This window comes from Eschrichtius robustus, chromosome 10 (assembly GCF_028021215.1).
Source record: "Eschrichtius robustus isolate mEscRob2 chromosome 10, mEscRob2.pri, whole genome shotgun sequence".
Lineage (NCBI taxonomy): Eukaryota > Metazoa > Chordata > Mammalia > Artiodactyla > Eschrichtiidae > Eschrichtius > Eschrichtius robustus.
The window spans coordinates 57,286,639-57,303,748 of NC_090833.1; the positions used below are offsets into that span (position 1 = coordinate 57,286,639).

The window sequence follows — 17,110 nt, forward strand, 5'->3', positions numbered from 1 at the left end:
CACGTTCCTTCAGGTGGTTGGCATAAGCCTGACTAAGCACTTTTATTTAAGTTGGAATATTAGAAGGCAGAGGAGAAGGAGTGGACTGGAGTCCTCCAAGACAGGAAAACCTCTGCGGGTTTAGGGCTGGTGATAGGAATTGATCAAGCTGTTCTTTGGAGAGGGGTTGTATGAAGTAGCAGGACTGAGGGATTGGCTCATTTGCCCAGGATGGAGGACTTTGGAGTTTGTAGCTTCTTTCTCAAATCTGGGGAGAAGGAGGCAGGTGCCTCACACCCCTTTCTGGGCCGAGGCTCTTCAAGCACTATTTGGTAGTTCACTAGATGCACCAGGCTCTTATCTGGTCTTTTGAGGATGGGACATTTCGTGGCTTTTGTGGGAAGTGGAAGGGTGAGTGCTCGTCCACAGATGGTGAGACACCAGCAATTTAGAGGGCTGATTGGCAGTTGCAGTTTTTCATATGAAATACTGCCACTTCCCCTTCCACCTTGATGAAGTGTGTGTGATGATTGTGTGCTCCTCAAGGAGCTTATTCTCTGATGATGATAATGTAACTTGGGACAGAGTAGCACAAACTTCAGAATTATACCTCCCAAGTTCATTTCTGATTCCATCACTTGGGTAAATTACATAATTTTTCTGAGCCTCAGTCTCTTCATCTGGAAAATGGGGATAATAATAGTACCACTTAATAGGGCTATTATGAGAATGAAAAGAGATGATCTATATGAGAGGCTTTGCACAGTACAGGTTATATAAAATAATAACACAATCTTCCTCCTCAGTTTAACCTTCTCTCTTTAGGCAATCATTTCGCAGTTGGACTAACAATTTTTTCTTCTTCTTTCAGTGAATTTGTACATATTCATACATATATATGAAAAAGTATGTTTAACAAATAGCTAATTTCTGCTTTTTGATTACGTACACTACCCTTTCTGACATTTTTTGCCGTATGGAATTATGATGCTTGGTTAGTCTTATAATAAAAGGGACTTGTTCTTGTCTACCCCTATATCTTTTTTTTTTTTTTAAATATCAGTTTGTTACATAGAGGCGGTAAATTAGCCTTATATTTTGGCTAACTGGGATTGACCTGTTTCTAGAAATTATATAGAGGCATAACATTTAGGGTCCAATTTAATGGGAACAGGTAGTTTTTCAACAAGGCAAGAACAGGGTTTTCTAGGGAGAGTAGAGAAAGATTGTAGGTGGAATTCAGTGGAGCAGTGAAGCTAGTTTCCTTATCCCACTGACAACAGACTTACCCTCTTCCTCCACCTTATAGGGCTAGAAACAGTTGAGCAGAGTGAGTTTTGTTTTATCACATGGTACAAGGAAGTGCCTAGTTTCCAAGCACAATTATAATTAATGAGATTCAGTGAGACCAGGAAAGGAGAGGATCAGGCTTTGTTCTCACGTGGCTCGGAATGATGGAACTGGAACCATGTTGAACACTGATAAGCCATTCTCTGCCTGCCAGGTGGCAGCTGAGTTGCTGCTCATTGCAATAGAACACCTGCTGGGGTGTCACAGGGGAGGGGGTGATGAGCTAAATTTCAGAATTGTTGGGAAAGAAAATACTTCCACACACAACATTTTAGCATTCCTAAAATGGTAACTGAATTGCAGTGTGTGCACCTGTATTTATACAGTGTGTCTCCTGTATGTTTCCACACAAGTGCATACTCACATACTCATTTATCAACATTTTAGGACTGAAATGAACCAAGGTAACTGAATGAATCAGTGAGTTATATATTTGATAGTCTAGCATTGAGTAGACAAGTTAAAAAAAAAAACACTGAAAAATTTAGCTTCCCTGTATTTCTATAGCTCATGGTGTGTTTTGTATGCTTTGGTGATTATAAAAAAACCAAATTTCTGTAATCTGAAAATTAGGAATGGACTGAATACATTTTTCATCTTTGCTTTTAGGCTGCTGGCTTATTTACCCAAGCTAGTTTAATTATATTTGAAAATGCACTCACTCACTCATACATACTTATATATTATACATATATTTGAATAACTGTTTGGTAGAAATTTTACTATTAAATGGAATGCAGTTAATTGAATGTTTTCTAAGTATTATGAAAGGATAATTGGTGAATACTATCAACTCTTTAGCAACAAGAATTCATAATACTCAGCGTGTGTTATCAAAGTTTTTATAGCTCTAACTTGAAAAATGTCAGTTATGATAGTCCTGTTATATAATTCCAGTAATGTGAATTTTTAAAGTATTAAAATATACATAGTGAATGCTAATAAGAACAAATTTATTTGAATAACATAAAACAAAGACATCTTCAAATAGAATATAATTTCTTTGATTATAGACTGAATGATTGAACTACATTGCCAGAAGGTCACACCCTGTTTAGAAAATTCTTTTAAAAGTCTCCTGAAAAACTATTAAAGGATTAAGTAAAGGATCTGGGGGGACTTCTTTTATAGCTCGGACATCATAACATTTTTTCTTTTTTTTTTAATAGGAAATATATTTTAACTGTATTTGCAATTTGGGAAGTCTTATAATGGGAAATATTATATGTTTTCTACCCTGCAGATCACCCAGGAGGCTGGCGAATTTATGATCACTTTCCCATATGGCTACCATGCTGGTTTTAATCATGGTTTCAACTGTGCAGAATCTACAAATTTTGCTACTGTCAGATGGATTGACTATGGGAAAGTTGCTAAATTGGTAAGTTATGTCTCAAACGCTTAAATTAAATGTGTATTCTGATTATTATAGTGGGAAAGCTAAGAGCACATGCAGCATTTATTTTTTTCCTCAATGATGTATGCTTGTCACCATAGTAATTTATTCCAGACAGATATATTTATTTTACATAGGCTATATTAACATTTGTAGCAATGTTTTCCTGTTTTGAGATTAATGTGGAGCAGTTTACTTTGAGAGGTAATTTTATGCAACCAGTGCTTTCTTTCTTAAGGCCACCAGTTGTTTTTTCGTGAGATTTTCCAGTGGCTCCGTGTGACTCCATATTAGGTAGATGTGGCTCCTTCCATGTTAGAATTCAGTCCATGGCTTAGAAAACAACTATTTACAGAGGAAAGTGGTAAAATTGTTAACAAGAGGTTCAGGGAGGATGGTAAGAAGAAATAATTAAAACTGCCTTTAGTGCAGAAATGAATTTTTTGAAAGTAATAGTATAGAATGTATTTTAACAAGTAATATATCTTAATGTTAAATTTGGTATAAAAATTTGCATCTCCTACTCAGTATATTTAATTTAGTTCACAAACTGCGTATTTTCATTCACAAGCAACTTGTGTTAAATTTCATTAATTGCCCCCCTGCAGCGTTAAATAGAGGACATCTTCAAAGTGATGGTAGCTTCTATTAGGTTGCTTCCTTTCCTGTGGATTTTAAGGCAGATGTACAGGCTGGCAGAGGGCAGTTTCTTAATGAAACTGTGTGTTTTACTACAGAGTATGTAAAATTGACGTATATTTGGTGGAAAATGGCACATACAGCCAATGTAGCCTTATCTTGGCCACTGCATGGTCCAGGCAAATATTATTCACTCTACATTGATAAAACTTTCATGTGGAACCATTGAGTGAACTTGGATAGAAATATATTCAGGGAAGACAACTCTAGGTTTATTTTACACAGGTATTTAGAAAATTGCATAATATATTAAAATAAAAGTATAGCAGCTCAGAAAGCATTTGAATGAATTTGTGACATAAAAGAAATCTCCTGCTATTAGAAGACTTTCTCTGTTCTAAGTAATTTTTATTTATGAAGGGTAATTTAGAAAGGAGCAGAACTGAACTACTTCTTTCCCTTACGCATCCTTCATATTACAATAAACCTAATAAAAAAACAGAAAGCCCGGCGTACGTACCTTGGTCAGCTACTGCCGTGCTTTTGCAGAAAAGTAAAGCTTGTATCTGCATCAAAACAGTGTCATAGCCCTGAGGTTATAACAAGGTATGTTATTTTATGGTTTGCATCTTTAATCATTGACATAATAAGTCAGCTATCCCAGCTGTTCAGTCACCAGAAAAATTAGTTGGTTCTTGTTTACTACAGCTTTCAGTTCTAGTTCTGAGTATTGGCTTCTTCCCAAGACTAAAATGTCCTGAGTGCATTTCCACCTTTCCGGGTGGTCAGAGTGGGAGTGGAGTGTGACCAAGTAAGAGAGGTCAGGAGTGCTCCTCTCTGAGGTCTCAGCTGATGGAGCCCAGACCTGTGGGGCTGTTAGGAAGCAGAGCCCCATGGTGGAAGAGGCAGGGATTTGAGGCCCAGCTCGTCTTCTTGCTAGCCAGAGAACATCAGGAAAGTCATTTCTTCCTTTTGTTTCTTCCTATAAATTAAAAATTCCTCTCTACCTCATAGATTTGTTGTGAGGAAAAAAACTTAGGTATGTGGATACCCACTCATGCTGTGTTGATTTATATCATTCAATTTAGTCAGGGGATATGACTGTCTGGGTTCTGGTTTTTTTTACTGGGTTCTGGTTTTTTTATGGCTATAATGCAGTTTTGGCCGGTTAATTTAAAATTGTAATTACATGTGTTTGAGATGTTTCTAGGTGTTGTCTCCACTCTTTCCTTACTTTTGGTGAGGTGGTGCTATTCTGAGAATGTATTAGTTTTCCATTGCAGCTGTAGCAAATTACCATAAAATTAGTGGTTTCAAACAATACTCTTGTACTGTTTCGTAGTCCTGTAGGTTATACATTTGACCATTGGTCTAACCAGCAAAAGTCAGGGTGCTTGCAGGGCTGCATTCCTTACTGGAGATTCTGACAAAGAATCCACTTCCTTGCTCAATGAGATTGTTGGTAGAATTCAGTTCCTGGCAGTTGTAGGACTGAGTTCCTGTTTCCTTGCTGCCTGTCAACCAGGTCTTTGCTCCTAGAGGCCTCTCTCAGGTCCTTGCTGTGGTCCCCTACATTTCAGAGCAAGCAATCCACAAAATCCTTTTTGTCATAAAAAATAACATATTCACAGATTGCAGGAACTAGGACATGGATATCTTTGCTGTTAGGGGTGGAACCGAGTGGGGGCGTGTGTGGGCGTCAGCATTCTACCTACCACAGAGAGCTTAAACTGATAACTGACACGGTGACGTATTAAGAATCTACTTTGGGACTTCCCTGGTGGTGCAGTGGTTAAGAATCCACCTGCCAGTGCAGGGGACACGGGTTCAAGCCCTGGTCCGGGAAGATCCCACATGCCACGGAGCAACTAAGCCCGTGCGCCACAACTACTGAGCCTGCACTCTAGAGCCCGCGAGCCACAACTACTGAGCCTGCATTCCACAGCTACTGAAGCCCGCACGCCTAGAGCCCATGCTCTGCAACAAGAGAAACCACTGCAATGAGAAGCCTGTGCACTGCAACGAAGAGTAGCCTCCGCTCACTGCAACTAGAGAAAACCCGCGCACAGCAACGAAAACCCAACAGAGCCAAAAATAAATAAATTAAAAAAAAAAAAAAAAGAATCTACTTTGATTCGTGTAACGAATTTTGGTTATTCTGCATAAAAATAGGAAACTAATCTTGGATACAATTTTGAATGTTTCACTAAAACATCCTTAGGCTTTCTTAAATTTATTCCTCAGTATTAATGTTTTTCTTGGCTATTCTAAATTGTTTGCTTACATTATAATGTGCTGTGATGGCATTTTGAGGGAAGATTTTATTTTATCATTTATTTGACACATATTTTTATTGATTTTCAAGTCTGTTTCTTTAGGGAACCATATAATTTACTACATTGTGTGTGTGTGTATGTACGTGTGTGTGTGAACATGTGTAATTTTTAATCTTAGGAAAATTTGTAAATTGGGCAGTTTTTGTATTTTGCTGGGGACAAATGTAATGTATAGTGAATTAATTATGAATTGTACTTAAAGACTTTTAACTTTGATGATGGCCAAATTGGTTAGTCTTAATTCTTTGTCTTCTTCAATTCATTCTAAATGATAACTATTTAAAAAACAGTAATTTTTCACAAGTGATGATGAGTTATGCATTTAGGGGGGATAATTTAAAAAATAATGGCATACTTTTTATAGTTGAAGCACTGGGGAATGACATCTGCTTTACCTGTCGCATGTTGATTTGAGTATATAAAAGCATCTGATAAAGTGTCTGTGGTGTGGCATTAATTAATTAACGTGGTGCAGAGTGAAGGATCTCTACTGATAATATTTCATATATTACAAACCAATATTTCTAATTTCATAACATAGACAAGAGCTGTTAGGAGAGGTTATTTTTTTAAATTAATTAATTTTATTTATTTGGCTGCATTGGGTCTTAGTTGCGGCACGCGGGATCCTCGTTGCGGCATGTGGGATCTTTCATTGCAGCACGCGGGCTTCTCTCTAGTTGTGGCGCGCGGGCTTCAGAGCGTGTGGGCTCTGTAGTTGTGGCACGCAGGCTCAGTAGTTGCAGCATGCGGGATCTTAGTTCCCTGACCAGGGATCGAACCTGTGTCCCCTGCATTGGAAGGTGGATTCTTAACCACAGGACCACCAGGGAAGTCCCCAAGAGGTTATTTTTTAATTTAAAAAATAATTTTGGAAAGATAACCCAAGGTTCACTGATATTATTGGTGGTCTTTGTTTAACAGCCAGCAGGCTTTGGTTAATAGGAACCTTTTAAGCCATTTCAAGTGGCTTAATGTAGATGGGGACAGAGCTCTGTTTTTTCAGGTAATGCTTGTCTGCTCTATACCAGGCCCCATGTATGTTTCTGTGAATTCATCACTTGGAGGCTGACCTATTTGATGGGAGCCAGAAGTGAGGGTAGAGTTGGCACTGCAAGGGATCCAGGACTGCTTCCTTTGTTGTTGGCTACTTGACCTCTGGTGGCATCTCTGGAGCAGGACAGGAGGTGGGGTTTCTGTGGATTTCCTTTGAATGTATTACTGACCTCTTGGTATGTGGTATTGGTTCATGAAACCTTCCCTTTGTTTAAAGTATAGCTTACATTGACTAGAACTTCCATGCCATTATTTGTGGTGATCCCAAATACTCGTCTTCCAAATTTCAGCAAATTCCTGAACCTTTGATATTCTCAGCTAAATAATAATAATAACAACAATAATTATTATGTGGATATTCCACTGCCTGTCGGTATATTCCCTGTATTCTAGCACTTAGTCCAGACGGCTCTTTATTATAGTATCTACCCAAACCGCCTCACCTCTCACATAAGGCTTTTTTTGTGCCTAGATTGTGGAGAAGGTCTTTAGGAAACAGGCATAGGTAGAAATGAGCCATGATAGCAACTTAATTTGACTATCCTTGTTTCTAAAAATTCCTACTAATACCCTTGGCCTTGACGTTCCTCTTGTTTCTGTCTTTCCCTCTCTTCTCTTTAGGATCATTCAGCTGTTTTTTGCCTTGACCTAGTAAATATAGCAAGCCAAATCCTGCATGATACTCCAGAAGAGAAGGGCCTTGCCTTAAGAGGGCCCACCTACCTAAGAAAGTGGTTATATAATTTCCCCCCCATTTAATTTATCAGAATTAAGGTTTTCACTGAAAAAAATTGAGAGGAATGTTCCAGGTGGCCGCGTGCCCATATGCCTACCTATAGACGGAGTTCATCTTTGGTGAGTGCCTGGCGAGTTTCTTCTCTGGAACAGGAATTGTGCTACATGATTATACAAAAGGACCTGTTTTCTTTGTCTTCAAGGAGCGTTCATAAAGAGCAGAAGGGCTTTTAATAAACCTCCATTTGCAAAGCTATAGTATGCGTGGAACATATCATCCAGTTATTTTAGGCATTTTTCTAGCTTTGAATATCAGAGTAATCTAGAGTGAAACACTGTATATTTTTTTCTAGTAGAGATTTAAAAATATCTACCAGATTGCATAGCAGTTGAACTAAGATATTGGTGTATATTCGAGATGAATGTTTTCTGTTCCTGGAACGTTCTTTCTGTCTGTGGTGAAATGGAGTCCGTGGTAACTTCTGTGCAGCAGCTGTGGTGGCATTCACAGGTCTGCTTCCTAGCTAGGACGGATCAGAGAGCTGGCCTGCAGGTTGTATTTCATTTTTCCGTTTGGTGGGATGAAGTACAGTTGTTTTAATGTTAGGTTTGATGGATTTGTTTGCCACTGCATTCATTAGCTTCACATCAGAAAACTGACAGGCTGTTAAATGAAACTTTGGCTTAGATTTTCAGCTTGACTGTTTGGAGACATTTGTGAAGATATTATGTTTTTGTGTTGCAGCAGCCTCCAGCACTATGATTGTCTCTAAGGGAAGAAAAGTTATTTACTGTACTGATTTTCTTGAGTAAAAACGAATCATTGTCTGGGGGACGGTCATATCTAGCCTACACCATCAGAAGCAGTGTATTTATGACAGTGTGTGCAGCATGAGAGACTTATCTATGGCATGATAAATAACATTATCTTCTTGGAAGGAAAGGTAATAGTTGGTGACTCTAAAATGATATCTCATATTTTACATTAATTTTATTTTAAGTGATAATCTATTAACATGATATGCCAGAAAGTTGAAAAAGTGCGCTGCAGAGCTGGGAATGTTCTCTTATGAACTCCAAGAGCATTACTTCACTATCTAACTTTAAAGCATTCGGGCATTTGAATTCTCAAACGTTTGAACAAGTTTAAAAAGAGATGATAGAATGTTGAAATTGATTTCCTTTTAATCTGGAAGGGATTTCAACTATTAAATTGTCTTTCAAGCAAGAACCATGATATGGGTTCATTTTATTTTATATTTCAATCCTTCTCTAAAATTAAATTTGGTTTTTCCTAAATCAGGTAGCAATTGTCCTAAAAAAATCTTTAATCTTGGGCAGTCTTTATTAAAGCAATCAGGAATCATTTTAACAGTGAGTCTCTAGGTTATATTTTAATATGCTTTAGATCGTAGAATACCAGTATAGTGACATTTCTCTATTCTTATAGCTTGTGAAGGAAAGAAAATGTAGACAGTGTTGCACATTGCTCATTTAACAGTTCTTGGCATTCTGATTTTAAGTGTCTGGTATGGCATATAAAATATGAACTTCGGGAGTTTAGTGATTTTATTCTGCATTTTATCTTTTTACCTCTACTTTGTCTCTGTTTCCTGAGTCCTGGTGGTACAACATAGCAGTGCTGATGAGTGACTCTCCTCTGCCTTTTTTACAGAGCTTAAAGGAAAGAAGAGAAAATACCATGAAAATACCAAGAAAATACCATGTAGAGAAAAAGAAGCATACAAAGTCATGTCTTTAGGAGTTTGTACCCTAACTGGGAAGTTAGTATTTATGTATCAAGAAGAGGTATTAAGAAAGAAAATAGTCACATTATGTCCCCATTTTATTCTGATGAAGTATTGAGTTGTGGGATTCAGAAAATCTGAGACTTCAAGTAGTATACTAGGAGAGCCAATTGATTAGTATATATTGTGTCTGCAGGAGAGATATTTGGGGCTTGAGTCCTCAGAGATAGGGAGCCTGATTTCATTCAGTGCTAATTTAAATTTGCTGAATTATGGGATTTGAATGGAACTAGGTATATGGCTTATGACACTGATGTTTAGTTGTTAACCTGAAATCAAGGTAATATCTGTTTTTGAGGCTTTAGTTAACTCAATACCTTAAAAAAAAGTAAATTGGCTTTTTGAATAATGTGTACACTATACTGAGAAAAATTAATTTGTCTTTAAGCCATGCTACTTTCATCTAGTTTGATAGTAGTAGTAGCCGACATTGTTCACAATCTGCCAGGCGTTGTGCAGGGCACTTCACACATGTTACTTCTTGCCATCTCAGAGATAATGCATCTTCTGTCTTCTACTAGCCCCCTTTCTCAAACCAAGGAGTTGGGATGATGCCTAAAATGAGGTTGGTGAGGTTGAGATTAGAGGCAGAAGGTTGGCCCCCTAGTGCCCCATATCCTTCTGGATTCATCTCCTTGGATGCGGTGGATTAAACAGGTGCCAGCCAAGTATGTGATTTGTAGGATCACTTTTAAGATACTTGAGGCTTCAGAATGATCCTGTCCCACGTAAGTTGTAGTTGACAATCACCACCAGGTGGTGGTGATTCTCTCTGGCATTTGTTTTTGTTTGGATTCTTAAAGCCAGTGGACACTTCATTCTGTATTCTTATGATCTGTTGATCAACCTACATATGAATTCTTTTTTAGCCCATCGTTAACCTCTCGGGCTTTGACCACCCTACTCTTTGATTAACTTGGGGGGAAAAAAAGGTTCTTTGCTTCCTTCTTCATTTTGAGGAGTGAGGGGGATCCTGAGGCATCAGTCTGGACAAAAAGGTGTGTACGTAGAGAATCAGAACAAAGTTTAGTATGCTCCTACCTTGACATATTTCATGATTATCAGGGACCTAATTTTATTGAAGCACTTTTTGAAGCTTTGGGGAATTTTTTGTTTACCATTTCTTTTGCCTTTTCCATGTTTTTTTTTTTTCTTCAGTGTTTATAACAGTAAACACAGTAAAAAAATTCCATAAAAGGCTGTGTCCTAGATAAGTGTCTGGAGAAGACGGTAGAAGTCGGGAGTGAGTATTCTGGCCAGTGGTGATCCAGAATTCTAGGAGAGTAGTGGGAAGAACACCTTGGTGGTATTTGAGGGAAGCAGGTTGGCCAGCCCCTCGAGGGAACAGAGGGATAATGGGAGAGTCATTTGGGCTCTGGGCACCCCCAGCATTTATAAACAACCGATTTCCTGGTTCCCCACAGCTTCTCATTCTCTCCCACACAGGGTTTACTGTGTTTTCCTCCTTCTGCAACTACCACTGAGAAGACAAGCAGTGGTTTATCTAGTAAGGGGTGGTTTCCTCGCTTGAGGGATTTGCAGCCAGGTGGCCCCAGGGTTGGTGCAGCTCAGCAGTGTCTTGAGGTCTCATGCTCTTCCCCTCCTTCTGTCTTATTCTCCTCCGTGGGAGGGTATTTATTAGCAAGCTTGCCACTATAGCTGTGCTTACTCCAGACGTGTTTCTTCCAGGGAGGAAGGAGGGGGACAATGCAGGAATGTGGCTCACCCACGTCTCTCTACCTGGGAGGAAAATCTTTCCTTGAACCCTACCTGAAAGAACTCTTATATCTCATGGCCAACCCAAACCATAAGGAAGCTAGGAAAGTAAATGGCAGGTCATTTTGGGAGAGCACCTGTTATGTGCTGGGCCCTGTGCTTCAGTTAAGAAAGTAAACAAGACATGTGTGGTCTCTGTCTGGTCGATTGATCCACATTTAGAGTCTACAGCAGCTGTTCTCAACCCTGCGGAGCTTTAAAAGCATGGACCCACCCAGACCAATAGGATAAGAATCTCTGGTGAAGGGATACGGCATTTGCGTTTTAAAAATCCCCCTAGGTGAGCCTGGTGGATGCTTTGGGTTGAGAACCACTGGTCTTTAGTGAATTAAATAGGCCTTTGTTGTTTGGGTTGATGTTTTCTTTTTTACATTTCAGCTAAAGGTTCACTGGCAGCTCTATCAAACAGACCAAAATAATTATAAATGCAATTTATATATAAATGTAATGTATAAATTTACCACATTTAAAAATTTTCTTCTGAGAACCTAAAGCTTTCCAGTCCATATGTGACATCCATTTTTACAACTTAACTCATCGCGTCAATTCAGATGATGAAGGCTAAGATTTCATAGCAGGAAGGGAAATGATCGATTTGGAAGGTTTTCGGACAACCTAAGAAAAAGGAAACATGGACCATTAAAATAAAGTCAGTTCTTCTAACACCAATAAGCTGATTTTCTTTGGGAAAATCACTTTGCCTTGCTAAGACTGTACTGTTGAAATAGTGGTCCTGTTCCTAAATTTATTCAAAAGCTGTGGTGGAAATGTCCACATATTGGTTAGGAGGCAGCATGGCGAGGGGTAAAGAGAGCACAGTTTGTAGCTAGTGGGGCTGGATTTGAATATGGGGACGACTGCTTGCTAGTGATTAATCCTAGCAAGGATTCACTTGATAACTTTATGATCTGGTTGCTAATTGTTTGTTCTTACAAGTACCTCCCTCAAAAGATCTATATAATCTTTTGATTCAATGCTGTAACTTACAGAAAAAGCTAGTTATAGGAGGACTCGGGAAAACTTCTCAGGTGGGGTCTGAACCCTTGGCCTAGCCACATAGTGATTTTTCTTTCTCAGTGGAAGAGCTAAGTGTGAATTAAGACTTCTTATATAAGGCATGCCAACCAAGGTCACTGTTCCCTTTCCTTCAAGATACTTGTTCTCTGCTGATTGAACAAAAGCAACATGTGCAGATGCCCAGTTTGAAGTTTGATGTAGGCATCTTGCCTACTTGATCATTTGCTGTGACCTCTTTGAATCAAAAGAGAGCTTTAATGGGATTTCACTGAGGTCAGTGGCTATAATTAGACTTTAATCTGTGGATCCACAGTGTATCCTCCCTCTGCTGTGAGCAAGATGATAGAAAGCGTGAATACACCTCTCTTCAGAACTGCTTGTCAGGACTGTAGCCCGGAAATTCCCACGGGGGCTGTAGCCCCGGAACACTCTCTCACCAGAGCCCCTTCTCAAGCAGAAGGTTGAAAGTAATGAGGGTAGTAGCTGAACAGGGTGTTGATATTTAAATATCAAAGGGAATAAAGAATGGGTGAAGAAACCCCTGATTAATCTCTATTACTGTTTTAACAGTTCCGCACTTCCGCAATTAGAAGAATCAGAGCGTTAGCCGATTCAAAGAGGAAAGGTGCCCCCAGTTAGGCAGACCCTAAAAAAGTCTGATATAATATAGAAGCCCAGTGCTTGGTTCTCTCCCTCTTTCAGCCATGCCCAGTATTTTAAATTTACTATGCTTTTATTCCCTACAAACTATGCCTAGTAATATTTTTTTTGCCTCTTTCCGAAATGAGGAAGGTAAAGCAAGAGTATCTTCTGGACATTCCAGATACTCTGGAGGGATGATTTCCAACATGATAGCTTAGAGCACTGATGGATTCTTTGTGGCTCTATCTGTGATATTTAGTGCTCACAGCTAATTCCATCTGGCATTATTTTTGTCTTTCATTTGTATTGATCAGCTTGCTGATCCTGCCAAGTGCTGTCCTTAAGGGCGCGCAATATCAATACTTGTATGCCTCTTGCTTATAATGCTGAGTGCAGTTTTACAATGGTGTTATGTTTCTCTTACTGTCTGATATTTTGATTTTTATCATACTTGAGTATGACCAATGAATAAGTAGCTAAGTAAGGGAAGTTTCAAATCAGTGTTAAAAATATGAAGAAATAAAATCGTAATATTGGGGAACTGTCTATTTTATAATCATAAATAGCAGTATTTTGGCAGATAGGGGATGAGGATTGTATGTATATATTTTACCAGTATTGCTATTATTTTATAGTCTTTTAGTAAAAGGCTAGAGAAACATTAAGGAAGAAAAATTTAGCATGCCTTGTGTTCCATGTATAATATCAAAGTTAGTTTTATAAAATTAATTATATGTTGTATCTTCCTTCAAGATGCTTCATTAGAAATATACCTCAAGTAGTTATTGAGATTCCATGATCTGCTTAGTATTGCCATCAGGATCACTCCTGACGTGACACAGGGTAGTGGAGGCGACTGACACTTTGGAGAGTAACAGACTGTCTTGAATCCCTCTCAGGCTGTGTGTAATTCTGCTGAGCTTCATTTTCCTCATATATTAGGGAGGCACTGTTGTGCATTGAAGGCGGACAAGTTCAAGGCTTGGCCAGGCTCTGACTTGAATTCTGCCTTTTCCTTTTACTAACTGTGTGATTGGAGCAAGTACTTAATTAACCTCTTTAAATACCTTTTTCCCATATGTAAAATGGAGATTATAGCCTCTTTAAGTTGTTCTGAAAAATAAATGAAATTAAATCTGTAAGGAGCCTTGCAGAGTTGTGGTGGGGACCTGATAGATGTGTGGTGGGTTAGGATTGTGTTTCTTCTGCATCTTTCTTGCAGAATTCCAGTTTGGGGAATTGACCTTGGCTCAGTGGTGGGCCTGGCTGGTCTAAGAGAATTCCCGTTTCCTTTTCCAGCGATGTTGGATCAGATCAGTGGACCAATCTTGGCCAAATAGAAAGGAGGAGGAGGGTAGGATTGGTGGAGAAATAGAGGAAAACGCCAGCTTGCCCTAGGAGAGTAATGGGAGGCTCGTCTCTCTAGATGAGGACAAGGAAGCACTGAAGTCTCCAGCCTGCGATCTTAAGGGGACCAGACCTAGCTTAAAACCCATGCTTTGGACACCAGGTTAGGGAGCTGAAAGGCTTCTGTTTAAAATCGAAGCCTGGAGAAAGCAGGCCAGTGTTTTATTTTTCATAACTCTGTCAGAAATACAAGTGTTTGTTGCTCCATCTCCAGGGTATTTCTTTCCTTACTAAAAGTGTTTTGATGGCTAATTTGAGTGCAAGCAAACAAAAACCCAACCCAATCACACAGACCCGTGTTAGAATTCTGGTTCTGTGTGTGGTACTTGTGTAACCTGCCTCTGTGAGCCATAGTTTTCCTACCTGTAAAGAGGGCTTTAACTGGTGCCACACCAGGATGGGGGCCACAGTGGGGGCAGGCACCTAGCACCATGCCTTTCTCACTGAGTACATTTTTAAAAAGCCATTCATCATGGTCATTTCTAAGTCAGGGAACTCCCTAATACTATTTGGGGAAGACTGGTGGGGTTCAGGCCTGAGGTGCTGAGAAACAGTGGCTATGGGGATAGTATTTGCAGCATACGTGCTAACAGCAGGCTGGGCAGATGGATTGCTTTATATATTTCTACTGAATTCTCACATCCATTCACTTTTACTTTCTGCCAAAATGAGGGCAGCATTTGGAGTTCTGTGGGCCAGATTGCCAAGAGGAGGAATTTGAAGGAGCTGTTGCTTATGTGTTCAAAAACATACTGTGGCTCTTGGGCCCTCTGTTGAATTCGAAAGACCATGTGTTGTAAATTCTTGGAAAGAAAACCATCATGGACGTTGTAGATTCCTGCTAAGTTTGACTCTCATCCAGACATGGCTTTTACATACTGCATGCATATTTGAATTAAGATAAAAGAATAGGTTGTTTCCAGCAACTTTCTAAATTTTCATAAACTATATTTTTATACGGCTTAGTCATAATTTTCAGTGTTTCTTATATTCCCAGTTCCCAGGAATGTGTATTTTGTCCTTTAATTTTAAGTATTAATTAACAAAAAATTGGACTGTTCTGATGACTATTGAAATAGCATGAAAACCTGTTTCTTTGAAAACTGAAAAATTGTTCAAACTTCAGTAGTATTCATAGTAATACTGAAGGATTTTTTTTTTTCTTATCATATTAGTAAAGACATAAGGAAAACTCTCATTACTCTTGAGAATGTACTTGTTAGAGTGATCACTTTGCACTTCTGTTGGTGGTGGTGTAATTGGGATAAGTATCCTGAAAAGCAGGCAGGTAATATGTATCAATACCCCTCAACATCTCCATGCCCTTTGATCCATTTCTTACATTCCTAGGAAATAATTGGAAGTGCAGGCAGAAGTACACTTAAAAAGATGATTGTTGTAGTGCTAGTTTTATCAGCAAAAATTGAATTATAACTAATATGTCCAATGATATGGGAATCATTGAGTAAATTATGGTGTGCCATGTACTAGAATCCTTTTAATTTTACAGAAAATTATTTGAAAGGAAATCATGATGGCTCTTAGTATTGTTACCTGTTGTTAAAATGTATAAAAAATTAGTATATGTCCATGGCTAAAAAAATTAGAGTACAGAAAAATATTTAATGGCACCCTTTCTAGCCCCTTCCTTAAAGGTAAAACCTTTTAACAACTCCTTGTATATCCTTTCAAAAATATTAGCATATGTTTCTCTCTGTCTTTTAAAAAATGTACACAAAGTTAATCAATGCTATTCACATTGTTTTCCAATGTCTTTAAACAGCTTTCCTTTTAATACATCTTTCATTTATGGCAAGTAAAACATTTAGAGTGTAAATATTTATTAGAAAAATCTTCTAGCTTATCCCAGTAGAGTAGGACAGGTGGTTGCCGTAGATTTTTTGTGTGGGCCATCACAGAACCACAGTAGTGCATAAGAGTTCATTGCACAGATCTCGTTAACAAATCAGGACTTTGAAAACGAATGCCTTAGTTCATTGCTCTGTTTCCCTTCCCCCCGCCCCACCCCCCCCCACCCCGTGCAGAGCAGATGGCTAGGTGGACCTGGAGCACTTGCACGTTTCCAGCCCTGTCTTTGTTGACGGGCCCTGCCTGCACCAGCATCTCAGCTTATTCCACCACAGTTAATACTGGGAGATAGTTAATGCCATCATAGTTTCTGTTTTACTGAATGACAGCATTTCTAACCCGTGTCCTCATACTTGAAAGATTGGATTGGTTAAGTAAATTTTAATAAGTTCCTTTAGAATTGCATTTCTCCGTCCTCATAAAGGATTATCCCAGTGAATTTGGAAGACACGACAGGAAAAAGTAACTGAGTGACTTTTGTCAACAGTTATGTGATAATGGGAAATTGAAAATAGGAATGGCACAAAGAGGGGATAAAACCCAGCCTGGTTGCTACGTACAGATGTAGGCAAGAAAGGATACATAAAATAAGAAAATGCCAACTGCAATAATCATAAAGGACACTCTAGATTTAAAACACGTACATGAAGTAAGACAATCAGGAAGTTATTGCCCATTGTTTCAAGAGAGCAGATGGTGCTTAAAATATCCCTTAATTTTATGTCATTCTTAAAAGCAAACAACCAAAGAGCATATACAAGCTATATTTAGAAAGTTAAGTGCAAACTTTTCTATTTTGGGGGAATGCTAGAGTAGAGCTGAAGAAGAACAAAAGTAGCATTAAATCTGCCAATAAAGATACACATTGGAGGCTGTCTTGGCGGGGGATTGGAGGCATAGATGAGGGGAAAGATAACCAAGAGAGCAGTAATCCAAACCCTGCTCAGCTCCTGTATGAAACTCTTCTCTGTTAACATATTTTCCCTCTCATTGGCTCTAGTAAGTGACTTGATGTTTAAGTTTTGAAATGTCTAGATTATGTCTCTAAAACCACATCCATTTAGGTACATGTTCATAATTTTTAGAAAACGTGATTTCAT

The 17,110-nt window shown here is 38.8% G+C and overlaps 1 protein-coding gene across 1 annotated transcript in view; it reads left to right on the forward strand.

Annotated features, from left to right (window-relative positions):
- Positions 1-17,110, forward strand: part of KDM4C (lysine demethylase 4C) — a 418,075-nt gene that overhangs the window by 121,931 nt on the left and 279,034 nt on the right. Inside the window, exon 8 of the mRNA XM_068552402.1 lies at positions 2,573-2,710. Within this exon, the coding sequence (XP_068408503.1) occupies positions 2,573-2,710 (138 nt within the window). The remainder of the gene's footprint in view (positions 1-2,572; positions 2,711-17,110) is intronic.